Source organism: Vicugna pacos, chromosome 8 (assembly GCF_048564905.1).
Source record: "Vicugna pacos chromosome 8, VicPac4, whole genome shotgun sequence".
In the NCBI taxonomy this organism is placed as follows: domain Eukaryota; kingdom Metazoa; phylum Chordata; class Mammalia; order Artiodactyla; family Camelidae; genus Vicugna; species Vicugna pacos.
In genome coordinates, this window is record NC_132994.1 from 70,628,089 (window position 1) to 70,641,137 (window position 13,049).

The 13,049-nt window shown below is 50.7% G+C and overlaps 1 protein-coding gene and 1 long non-coding RNA gene across 5 annotated transcripts in view; one reads left to right on the forward strand and one right to left on the reverse strand.

Annotated features, from left to right (window-relative positions):
* SYNJ2 (synaptojanin 2) overlaps positions 1 to 13,049 on the forward strand; it is an 87,532-nt gene that overhangs the window by 47,426 nt on the left and 27,057 nt on the right. For all 4 annotated transcript variants that reach the window (XM_072966115.1, XM_072966116.1, XM_031679843.2 and 1 more), the window contains exons 6-8: positions 7,399 to 7,460; positions 9,645 to 9,741; positions 12,256 to 12,428. In XM_072966115.1, coding sequence (XP_072822216.1) covers positions 7,399 to 7,460; positions 9,645 to 9,741; positions 12,256 to 12,428 — 332 coding nt within the window. The remainder of the gene's footprint in view (positions 1 to 7,398; positions 7,461 to 9,644; positions 9,742 to 12,255; positions 12,429 to 13,049) is intronic.
* Positions 9,369 to 11,839, reverse strand: LOC140697779 (uncharacterized). Its single transcript, XR_012075105.1, has 3 exons — positions 11,769 to 11,839; positions 9,878 to 9,931; positions 9,369 to 9,693 (listed from the first exon to the last, which is right to left on the reverse strand). It is a non-coding gene; the product is annotated as an uncharacterized lncRNA (long non-coding RNA).

Genomic DNA, 13,049 nt, shown 5'->3' on the forward strand with positions numbered 1-13,049 from the left:
CTCTCACCCAGTTTAGGGTCCTTCTTCCAGGATCTCAGAGAGGCTGACCTCCAGGCGCTGGCTCGAGGCCACGATGTGGGGTGGCTCCATTTTTATCATCATTAGCGCATTTCTTCTTGCCTTGTACTTGGTCTGTCTCTATGGGGTGTTCCAGGGGACACACCAGACAAATCTGAGTCCTCAGACCTTCAGGGACCTTCGTGGTTCCCCCTTTCTCCATTTCATCTTCTCTGGGACCTTCCAGCTCTTTGGCCATCTCTGTCATATTTCTAGGACTCCCTGTGGTCTGGTCTCCCTCTTCTAAAAACCAGACAAAACTTATCATCCTCCTCTCTAACTCCTGTCTCCAGCTTGACCCCCTTGATGCTCCAGATGCAGCCTGGCCCTGCAGTGGATCAGCAGTCCCCCAGTCTGACGTGGACCAGCATCCGTGGACCCTGGGTGGCTCCCTTTTCTGCAGCTGTGGTGCCTTTTAGGCTTATAACACCCATGTTCCTCCAGAGCCTCCATGGTGTCTTCAAAATAAGTTTCAAAAGGCTTTAGTGTTCGTGAATCTTACGGGCTTGGCAACCCTTGCGTCTAATTAATATCTGTTTATCCTCTAAATACTGTCTGTCATCAAAGAGAGATGAGATCATCTTAGGGGACAGGAGGGCAGCGTTCAGTCACCCGACCCGAACCATCAATAGCAAGCCTAATGATGATCAATTCTGGTTGTTTTTCTCCGTTTTGAAAAATTTCCCCCACTTCTTCACTTATGTTAGAAGAAAAGGGCAAAGATTTGGGGGTGAAGAGCTTGCATTTTAAGTGGCAATTTTGTGCCCTTGCCCTCTCGGGGCTCCCCCAGGGAGGGGATAGAGGGGGTGGGCAGAGAGGACTGCGGGATGATGATTTGTCTGCATGTTTCCACAAGTGTGGCATCTCCATTACAAACTCCTGCATCCTGACTGCATTTCTAGCAACCATATATTTTTAGCAATTCATCTTTCTCATGTTAAAAGGCTATGCGGTTGATAAATAGCCACATTGAAGTGTTCCCCTTAAAGCTAATTGCTCTCCTGGTATAGTTAGTTATAGAGTATATTTTTTATATACTGTTAGTCTGTTGAAGAGTTTGTTCTCTTGTCACTTTAGAGTCTTCCTCCCCCATAACATGCACATATAGACACATGTCTTGCAAAGGGGACCTAGGTCTGTGTGACTAAGCCAGCTGGAAGAGGATGCAGAGTAGGTTGGTCCCCTCTGCCGCTCCCTCCTTGCCTGCGTTTGCCTCCTCCCTGTCAAAGGCAGTTTACTAAGCTCTGCGGTGCAGGGCACTATAGGTGCTCATTTGGGTAGTTGTACCTTTCTTTGTTCCAAAAAGGATGTGAGGTGGATTACAGCACAGCAGATTCAAAAGTAATGCCAAGGTTGGGGGCAGGGGGAAATAGCTCAGTGGTAGACCGTGTGCTTGTGTGCACAGGTGCTGGGTTCAATCCCCAGTACCTCTGCTAAGCAGGTGGAAAGAAAAGTAATGATGAGGTTGGGATGAAGGGGAAAAAATATTTAAAATGAAAGTGAACTGAAGCCAGGAAAAAGTTGTACACAGAAGGCGGGCCGCGGGTCCCGTGTGCTTGCAGGGAGCTCCTGGGCTTACCAGCAACATGGCAGGAAGAAACAGGCTCATGCGGCAGCTCATCATGTGATTCAGAGCGTAAGCTGTGAAGTTACAGGGACCTGTGTTCCAGTTCAAGTTCTGGCTCCCTTACTTGGGAACTATATGCTTTTGAGACGTTTTAATCTCAAGAAAAAGAAAAAAAAAAACCTTTTCTTTCAAAAAAAAAAAGTTCTTATCAAAAAAAAGTGGAAAAATTCTTATCTTTGCTAAGCCTTAGTTTACTCTTCTGTAAAGTGGGGTTAACAGTATCAGTCTCATAGGGTTATGGAGAGGATGAAATATCATAACATGTATTAGAATTTAGCACTGTATCTAGAATCTAAAAAAAGACTAAGAAATGGTAGCTGTTAATGTTATTACTAACATAAATTGTAACATCTAAGAGATAAAAACATGTTGCATTAGGAGAAGCGTGGCTCTTTGAGTCCTGAGAGCTGAGTAGGGGTTTCCCCTGAAGTCTCCATGAGGACACTGAGGTGTGGTGACAGTGTGCTCACCTCTCTCAGTTCATGCGCAGCACAGGGACCAGTCTCCTAGGCTGATCCATCTCCCAGGCCTCATACACACCCCAGGGTAAGCCGTTTATTCATCCCACAGACACTCATTAAGCACCTGGTACATGCAGGCACCTGACATCAGATGTCACCCCTGCCTTTGGGGAGGAGGTGACAGGACATGACAGTGTTGTGTGAATACAAGATCCTTGTGGCAGCTCTGGGGAGGGACAGCCCACCCAGGCTTCAGGGATAGGGGTCTGAACTGACCTGGGAGGCAGTGGGTGGAATCACCAAGGCCAGGAGGGCAGCCTTGCAGAGGGAACCATGGATGCAGATGGTGCGACCCCTGAGATCAGAGCACATCCAGGGAACCCTGCTGGCTCACCACTTGCAGTCCTGGAGGTCGGGGATCGTGGTGAGAGGTGAGACTGGAGGCAAGGCCCGGATAAACATGGGCTTTGTATGTTACGCAAAGGAGTTTGAATTTTACCCCAATGGTACCCAAACTGCTGCACATTAAAACCACCTGGGCAGCTCATCCAACTCCTGGTACTCAGGCTGCATGCTGTCCAATTAAATCACAGCATCTGTGGGCAGGAGCCAGGCATCAGTACTTTTGGAGGACTCTTAGGTGACTCCAGTGTGCAGGAGGCTCGGGAAGCACTCAAGGTTATGCTGGTAAATCAGCTTTTCTAGGGCCAGGAGGGAGAAGTTTTGGTTTGTGGCATTTGACCATTTCCAGCTCGATATGACTGAACTTGGAGCTGTGAAGAGGAGCGCACACAGCAGCTAGTGAGCTGCAAGGAGCTGGCTCCCCTGATACCCTGGACGTGGCACTAAAGGGTTTCATGGGGTGGGTGGCGGGGTGAGCTTTAGCATAGCAGGCTTTAGTTTGGAGGGTGAAGATGGAAGGTGGAGACATCAGGTAGGGCAGTTGCAAAGACCCATATTAGCGAGGCTGGCAGCTTTAACGGGGGGCGGGGCGGGCAGGGAGGGGCGGGGAGAGGTCTGGAGATGCTGTTGGTGACGCTGGGACCCTCCTGAGTGCCCATGCGGTCTCTGCATCAATTCACTCAGCCAGGCGGCCTTGGGTCTTCAGTTGGTTTTCCAGCCGCTCCCTTAGGTTCAGGCTGGAGCCTTGAGGATGGAACCCATGACTTTGGAGACCAGACAAGAGTGACTGGCTGAGTGTCTGCCTGGCCCTGGGGGAGGAGGGTGGGTGACGGAGGAGGAGGGAGACTGAAAAAAGCAGCGTGGCCAGTTCCCGTGTGCTGGGATCAGCAGTGGTTTCATTCCATCCTCGAATGAAGCTTCCTTGAGGCTGTGACACACAGTGCCCTCAGGACTAGGTGACACCGAGAGGAGCGATTCGGGTCCGTGTCAGAGGCGGGCAGAGGCGGAGGCAGGGCCCGGGTGGGGAGGCCGGATGCGAGGCCTGAGGCCACGGGACCAAAGGGTGATGGAGGGAGGATGCCCTCCCAGAGAGCAGCCCAGGCCCCCTCCTGCCCACAGCCCCGTCCACCTTAAGAGGTGAGGGGGATGCAGCTGGGGGCAGCCTGGGCCTGGTCACCGAGTGCCCTGTGTGCGGTGTGGGTGCCGCCCCCAGGGCCGCTCCTGTCCTGCTGCCTTCTTCCCTCACAGGCACCCCAACTTTGAGCAAAAAGGGAACGAGGAAGATAAGTAGAAACCAGCACTTCCCAAGCTTCAGTGTGGAGTGTGTGTGTGTGCGTGCACTTGCGGGAATGACCTGGGGGCTTGTTAGAACACAGAATCCTGGTCCCACCCCAAGAGACTTACATTCAGGAGGCCCAGGGTGGGCCCACATCTGCATTTCTAACACGCTCTCAAGGGACGCTGATGCTGCCGGTCCAGGGACCACACTTGGAGAACTGTTAGCGTCAGGGATCCTTTCTACCCCTTTACTGCGCTGGTCCTTCACTGTAGGTGGCACCCTTGATGTCTCAGTGTTTGTCCTCAGCAGTGACTTTGGACTAACTACTGTGGGGGATGGGAGCAGGCCTATAGGGGTCCTTCCTCGCCCTGACCACCAGGAAAATCTGGGGTGAGGGAGACAAGCTGGAGGCACGACCAGGGCGGTGCTCTGCCCTGGGTCTGGGCTGTGTCCTCTCCTACTGTGGGCTGCTGCATCCTCTCTGGTCCCCACCTTCCCTGAGTCCTGCTGATGCAGTCGAGGGCCTGTGGCGTCTCACCCTGGTGGCTGCTTGTTCTCAGGACAAAGGGCACACTCTCCATCAAATTAACTTGCACTTGTGCTGGCTTGTTAGAAACATGTAGGTGTGTTTGTGGGTTTTCTGCGGTGACCGCGATTGGTGGTAATCGTCCAGGGCAGGGAATTCGGGCTCTCCTATCCCTTCCCGTCTTCCCAGTGCTGCGGAGACCCGAGGTGTCAGGCTCACTCACTCAGGCTGGGACTGGGTGTGCAGTTTGTAATGGGACTTAGGTGATGTTTACAATGGGCAGTTTAGAGGCAGAGATGGGACACTCCTGAGTCCAGTCATCTGTGACTACACTTTCCACCCGTTTAGAAGAGGAAACTTTGGGTTATGACTCAGGGAGGTGACGTCTGGGGATAGAACTTGTCACAACGAAAAACCAGGCTCCTGAGCTCTGAACTTTGTTTTCTGATTCTCTTCTTACTTGTTCCCATGGAGCAAGCCTAAAAGCAGCCACGGCTTATCCCTGAGGCTGGGGGATGTCTTATGGTGACAGACAGACCGACACAGAGCAGGCAGCCCCCTCCCCGGGTTTTCATCCTCAGGGGTCCCTCAGAAGGTGGCTGAGAGGAGCATGGACCTGCTTTCCACCAGCACCTTCCTGGTAGGCTCAGAACAAAGACAAGAGCCTGGGTGTCGAACTCAGGGGCTGTGAAGGTTTTGGGGATTAGGCATCTGGCATCCCATCAGCCAGGAGTCGGGGGTCACCAGGAAAGGAGGGCAGAGTACACGCAAAATAGAGCCGTTCTGGTTGAGCCTGTGTTAGGCTCTCCCCCTGGTTAACAGCGAGATGCCTGATTTTAGATGCCTTGTTTTGCAGACTCATTTCCTTGGTGACCCAGGTTTCTTAGGACCAAAAGGAATCTGAGACTTTATCTGTAGATTTTATTTGTAGAGTCATTTCTGTGGACAAACCTAATTCCAAATCTGTTGCTGAGAGACTAGTTTCCCAGATGGGTTCTTTCCTCAAGTATGAAGAGGAGCGGACGCGTCACCCACCATGGTAGGAGCTATGAAAGAACACTCCGCACGTATTCAGCAATGGCTCCGTCTGAGGATGTGGATGGATCCAAAGACACCACTTTTACACCCTTCAGGACCAAGCAAAATTAAGCAGTATGTTTTAAGAAACTTTTTATCTTGAAGTGATTCCAGACCTACAGAAAAGTTGTAAGAACAGCGGAAAGTGCTCCCGTACGTGGTTTACGCAGATTCACTAAACGTCAGCTTCTTGCCACATACGCATATGCTGTTATTTATTTCTGAACCAATTTAGAACAGGTTGCATACATTGTATCTCTTTACTTCTTAATGTTTCGGGACATTTTTCCGAAGAGCAAACATGTTCTCTTACCTCACCACGGGTAGGTCCAGGGTCAGGAAGTGGAACGTGGACCCAGTACTTTAATCTGATGTGCAGTCCAGACTCTGGATTTATTGTCTCCATGATTAATGTCCATCATGACTCCTTCTCCCCTTCAGTCCAGAATCCACGCCAGGATCACATCCTGCATTTAGCCATCACACTTCCAGTCTCCTTTAATCTGGACCGGTTCCTCCGCCTTCCTGTCTGACATTGACATTTTTGGAGAATATAGGCCTTCTTTTTCTGTAAACCAAATGTTCCTCATTTGGGAGTTTCCTGGTGTTTCATTACAATCGGGCTCAGGGTACGGATCCCTGGCCAGCATGCTGAGCGACCACGTCCTTCTCCGATGGCCTTTCCTACCTGGAAGCCCACGGTGTCCCCCTGCCCTTCATGAGTGATGCCAATTTTGATCACCTGGGCAAGGGGTTCTTCAGTTTCTCCACTTAAACTTAGTCTGTTTTCCTTTTCAACTCATAAGCAATTTATGGGAGACACTTTGAGACCATGCAAGTATCCTACTCCTTCTCAAACTTTCCCTGAAGATTTATGGTCAATGCAACAGATTATGTGATTTGAAGTCTTTGGAAGGGTTCCTTCACATAGAACCTGAGAGTTGTGTATTTCTTAAATATCTTTGCTTTTCTCCCCACCTCTCCAAACGGGCTTGGAACCAGATGACCCGAGTTTGACTTCATGCTTTGTACTGGGTCACGTTTTCACTTTAATATTTCATGTTTTTAAGTTATAATGATGAAACTCTTAATAAAAGTGACTTTGAAATATTTTTAAAAAAGAAATTTATGGTCAATGGATGATTTTTGCTAAACAGCTCTTTACCGTGACGGGTATAAGATGATGATTTCTCACCACTCCCTCCGTATTTATCAGTTGGGATTCCACTGTGAGGAAGAGCCCTCTCTCCTTCCCACCCCCCCCACCCAGCTGTACAGCTACCCAGCTAACCATCTGCCCATTCACCTGCCCACCCATCCATCCATTCATCCACCCGTCCACCCATCCAGCCAGCTCTCATCTGTATAGACGCATGGATTCCTGTTTTATTCAACAGGTTATAATCCACTACTGTCCTTGTATCATTCGTTGCTCAGATTGTCCCAGATGTGTCCAGAGAGAGCCCCCCTCAAACTGGCTGCAATACCAACACATAGTTTTATGTTTGTTTTTTAAACTTCCAGTATTAAGTAAGTAGTTCTTAACAATAAGGCAAATTCCTTTGCAGGTAGTTATGATAATTCAGATTTGGGGGCAGTCAAGGTCCCTGGGGTTGCAGAAGAGGCTGGGAGCAGTTTCTCTCTCCCAGTTGGCTTAGCCACACCTCTGCACCATGGAAAGGTTTGTGGCTTCGACATGGGCCCCATGGTCTCCCCTGAAGTTTGTCTCTGTCTTTGGAGGAATTCCAGCTGGCGTGGTCCATCCTGCAGTGAGGATTGGGCTGCAGCAGAGCCAGACTCAGGGACCTAGGTTCAGGGCCTGGCTGACTTGAGCTGTGAGTGGGCCACGGAGGGGCTGAGGGGCTGCTGCAGGTGGCCTGGCTGGCAGTGCGAGGACCAGTGGGAAGACCATCATGTCCTGGGTTCGCAGGGAGGGATGGATCGCCAGTGTTGTTTCTCTCTTATTTAGGTTGGCTCCCATCATCTGAGACTCAACAGAGGCCTGGAAGCCAACGCCCCTGCTTTCGACAGGTAGGGTGGTCCGGCATCGGCCCAAGGCTGTTGTCCTTCCTCACATCAGACAGCAGCGCCAGGGACAGGGTGCAGCTGGAAAGGGGGGTGCCCCAAATCTGGACTCTAAATCTGCCTTTTACTTTGGTTCTTTATGCAGAAAAGCAGTTTACAAAATGGAATTTTTACTTGCTCTCAGGTTTCCCTGAAGGTTCACTAATAAATGTTCAGGTAACACTTTGCAATTATTTTATCTCATCAGTTCCTTCTGCAGTGAAGCTTTATCTATTTGTCCTGGCTAATAAGGGATCATCTAAACTATAGGATATTTGTATGCTGGTTTGTTTTTATTTTTAAAGCAATATATTCATAGGCCTTAAAAAGTCACAGTATAGGAATGTGTAAAGGAACAAGTGGACATACCCTTACTCCCAATTTCCACTGTTAGTTTTTTATACAGCAGTATCATTCCAGAAAAAATTCTGGCTTATACATAGTTCATATTTAAAATACAAATTAGGGGGGAGGGTACAGTTCAGTGGTAGAGTGCATGCTTAGCATGCACAAGGTCCTGGGTTCAATCCCCAGTACCTCCAGCAAAAAATAAATAAATAAATACACAAACAAACAAACAGACCTAAAACACAAATTGGATCACAGTACACTTACTGCTTTACAACTTACTTAAGAAAAGCCACTGCCAACCTGAACTATTAGTCATTTGTACTTGAGACAGCTAATAGCTTCTTAAAATATTTGTTTTTCACTCTAAATACTAATTTAAAAACTTAATGGATATAAAAAGTTCTCAAAGCCATTTTTTAAGTATTTTAATGATTCTGTCCGAAGCTACCTTTGGGCTTTAACTTCGCTTGCAGTTTTCTTATTGACCTTAAGACTGGGAACGCCAGCCCAACCGTGACCCCCTAATTAGCATATTACAAACAGGGCACGACTCAGTTCTGGGCGGCTCTGACTCCCCACCTGAGCAGAGCCTGCTCTGTCTCCTTGTATCAGACCGCAGGCCAGGATGCACCTTCTTCAGGAACCAAAAGAACCCCAAGGGACCAGGCGAGGCATGTTCTGTTTCTTCCAGCACCTTCCCCAGGGGCTGCCACGTTGCACAGCTCCAGGGACGGTGCGCAGCCTGCCAGCTTGTGCAGGGACCCTGATGTCACAGATCTGATCAAGCCCTGCATCGATCAGGGGAAGGGCTGCAGACAAGGCAGGGCTGCCAGCAGCATGGCCCTGGGAGAATTCCTCCTCCTTCTCCTCCTCACCTTCGGCTGTCTGCAGAGGAATATAAACTGCCCACTTCAGATCAATGTTCTCCTACACAGTGCTGTTCCTTCGAGTTAGTAAGGGAGCCTTTCTTCTCTTATCAGGCTAAAAATGGTTCTTATGTGATAATTAACTTTTAAAAATTCCATTTATAAAAGAAACACGTTATTGTAGAAATTTGGAAAATAGAGAAACGTTTAAAGAAGAAAAGAAGATTAAATCACATCGAGTTCTACCACTTTAACATTGTGATGTGTTATCTTCCAGTCATTTTTTTCCCTAGTTTTAGGCATAAAGTTCTTACTGTTAAATTAATTCTGCATTTGCTTTTTGCATTGTGTCTTTTTACTATTTTTTAAAACTATATTGAAATATTTCTCATGTTATTAAAATTATAAAGTTACTTTTCAAAAGCTGGCGATAAAAGAGAAGTATCAGCTTGAGTCTCTCCCTCCTGTTTCAATATGTGTATTTAAAAATCGTCTCTGGTAGACAAGTAATTTTCCTTAAGACTACAATTTCATTATACCTTCTTGCTTAGGTTAAACATCATATGTAGCACTTAGATGAAAAAATTAGGCACCGAGGAGGATGGCTCTCCTACCAGCTTTTCTAGTTTTGAGAAGGTACCAAGTGAAACAGATTAACTTCAGAGATACGCACATCACATTTATAAGGCTCTGTTAGTGAAAGGCCAGGCCGGCTGTTCTGGATTTAATGGGGAACTTTATAGAAAGCCTGGCGTACCGTGTGTCTCGTACTACAGTGCGTTTAGAAGTCCGATGTGCCTTTTGTGGGAAACAGCTCATCCTGAACCTACAGTGCTCAGAAGGTCCCCTTGGAGGTGGGGGAGTGGGCATTGGGCGGCGTGTCCGTGTGTGTCCTGTGGACATGGCGTCACGGTGCTGCCCTGCTCTGTTGCAGGCATATGGTGCTTCTGAAGGAGCAGTATGGAAAGCAAGTGGTTGTGAACCTGCTGGGGAGCAGAGGCGGAGAGGAGGTGCTCAACAGAGCCTTCAAGGTAACCGGGTTCACCCTCCTACCCCCCACCCCCTACCCCTCTACCACCCCCCACCGTCCCTGGGCCAAGGCAGGGCATGAGGGAACCCAGGGACCCTGCTGAGGGCGGGGACTGGAAATGACGGCACTGCTCTCACCGTGTTTGGGGAGGTTTTTTCCATCAGAGCTTCAGCATTAGGTGATTTGGGCTCCTGATAAATGAAGTTCAATTTTTGTGAAGCAGTGATTGGGAGAATTAGCTCAAAATGAGAACAAGACATCCCCCGTCTCCAGCTGCATTTCCTGCAGCGCTCCCCACTGGGGCATGGAGGACTCGGGCCGGCCGGCCTCCCCCCTAGCTCTCTCAGGCAGACACATCGAGACACACACACACACACACACACACACACACACACACACACACACACACACACACACACACACACACACACACACACACACACACACACACGTGCATGCACGTGCACACATTTGTTTGGGCTTCACCCCGTGTGTCCCTGACCAGCTCAGGGAGCCAGAGGCCCTCTTCCCTCGCTGGTCTGGCCCCGCTACTTGCCGTCACCTCCTGACAAGTTCACACAAACCCCCACAGGGCGTTTGTGCCTCAGTGACTCTTCAGAGCCTCTGCTCTGTCTAAAGCAAGCAATCTTATGTGATTTCCTCCTGCTATCTTGGAGCCTTCAAGTCCTCCATCCTTGTGGACTGCCTCTGAAAGCTGCTCCCTGTGCCCAGCTTTCTGTGGGCTCCCAGCTCTGTTCAGGGGCAGTGCAGGGAGACACCCTGGGCAGGGGAGGAAGCAGCGAGCAGAGGCTCTGCCCACCTTGCTGGCCTGCGTCTCTCCCTGTTCCCAGTGGTCCTGGGTGGGTCAGTCGGCTGTGGGCAAAGCTGCAGGATGAGCTGTGGGCTGTGAGCCTCCACCGTCCTTTCCCAGCTGCTCACATGCCCCACTGAATGGGAAAAATCCCTCTGGTTGTTCAGAGCTCAAGGAAGCCCCTTATGGAGAGAGTCTGAAGTCAGACATCGCTTCACAGGAAGCGTGTTCTCATGGTCCTGGTGGAAGCTGAATCCTGCTGAGTGCTCATTTCCCTCTGCTTAGGAAAGCCATGTGCTTGGAGCTGAGACTTTCTGGTGGCCAGTTTCATTTGGCCAGACCTGCTTTTCCTGTTTGGTTTGTTGCTATTGGCAACAAGCTCAAGAACCGTCTCCCCTCCCACCCATCTTGGCAGCAGTGTTGGCAGCTTATTTTAAGGAAGAAGACAGAAGAAAGAAACCTTAAGAATCTTTCCCCTTTATGCCTTGATTTTGGGGAGAGGGGGTCCTAAGCATCCCCCTCATCAGCTGGTGAACCCCTGGGTGGGAGATGACCGCAGGCCCATGTCCCGGGGTCGGGGGCAGATGGGAGGTAAGAGGCGACACCACCTGGAGGAGACCAGGGTTGTGGTCCCGAATGGGGTGTCACACGGAGAGGGCTCACTCTGCCACCCCCAGGTCCAAGTACCAGCAGCTGGGCTGTGACCCCCGGGTTTTCAGGCCACAAGGAGTCAAGGCACTTGCTCCATAATGTACAGCCACCAAGTGCACTTCCCAGCTGGGCTGACTCCTCCTTCACAGCAAGACCTTTCTGAGGCGTCGCTGTGCCCTGATGCGCATTCTAGCGCATGGTGGATGGACGGCCCCTCTGAGTCGTAGGGACCTGGCGGTCTGAAGTCCTTCTAGCCCTTCAGAGTCATTAGGCTGGGCAAATGCTGGACAAATCTGACCTGAAGCCACGCAGGGGGCGTGGGTCGGGGATGGAGGCGGGGAGCCCTGGGAAAGCAGGGCTTCGCCCTTTGCCGCAGGGCTGTCTGCTGAGAGTGCTGAGGAGTTGCCGGCTGAGGTTCCTTGTGTGGAAGGGAGGCCTCTGCCGGGGCACCATGCCCCACTGGCACCCACTTGCTGTGCTTCCCCAGCTCTGGCCCCACCCTCACTCCAGCTCTCATGCTGTTCCTGGGCCTGTCTCCCCAACCCTGGGCTTCCACTGGGCTGCACCTCTCATCATGGGGTGGTCCAGAGGACCCGCGGGGGCACTTGGCTGCCTCTGAGCACACCCTCCCGGAGGCTTGGCTTGTCAGGATGGGGCTGGTTACCAGGGCAACAGGAGCTGGATTATGAGCTGCGCTGCCCTGTACCTGATGTGCCTTGGTGCTTGGGTGCCTGCAGAACAGAGCGGTCCTTCCCCCATCAGCGCCCTCCAGAGAGCCCTGTGGGAGGTGATGTCAGTGCAGGGACCCTGGGCTGCCCCAGGGAGCCACACTCGCTCTGGCTGTCTTTTGTCCAAGGTTGTCCTTCTGCCCTTCTGCAGGCAAGACCTCCTTTATGGTTTTGTCCCCAGGGCCTTTGTTCTGTGCTGCCCTTTTCAGGTCAGGGCTGGTGAACAGCCTAGTCGCCCCTAAGCCTTCAAGCTAAATGCTGTGCTCTGTCGGGTGATGTGGTAAGCTGTTCAGATGCCCTGCCACCTTCTCCCTTCCCCTTTCAGAAGCTGCTCTGGGCTTCCTGCCATGCTGGCGACACACCTATGATAAACTTTGACTTCCATCAGTTTGCCAAAGGTGGGAAGCTAGAGAAATTGGAGAACCTGCTGAGGCCCCAGCTGAAGCTGCACTGGGATGACTTTGACGTGTTCACCAAGGGCGAGAATGTAAGTCCACGGTGAGTCTCACCTGCGTCTTGTCCCTGTGCTGGGTGAGCCGGCGGGGGCTCTCCTGGGCGCATGCCCTCCTCTGCTTGGAGTTTCCAGGGCTGCAGGCCAGTGACGTTGGGCACTTGGGTTCCAGCCTTCTCCTTTCCCTTCCTACAGTCAGACATGCTTTTGAATTCTGAGTAGATGATAAATCATGGTTTTCTGGCAAAATAAATGTGCTGACGGGACTAGGTTAAACTGTGGAGTCAGGGTGACCATATACCTTATCATCCAAACTGTGATGAAAGCCGGGGGAGGGGGGGCAGCTGGCATAAACCCGATTGCCCAAGGAAAATGGGATGTGGCTTCCTTACTCAGAGTGGAGGAGAAAGAAGTCGAGCTTCCTCAGATCAATGCAGTGGACCCTCACTATTCCCAGATTCCGTATTTGCAGATTTGCCCGATTGCTAAGGTTTATTTGTAACCCCAGAAGCAGTACTCTTGGAGTGTTCGCCATCATTCATAGACATGCTCAGAGTGGTGGGAAATTCGGGACGCCCGCTAAGCGGTCCTAAGCCTGAGAAGGCCGTGACACGCCTTAAGAGAATCTTCGCTTAAGCACGAGTTCCAGGGCTGAAGGTTGGGGTGTC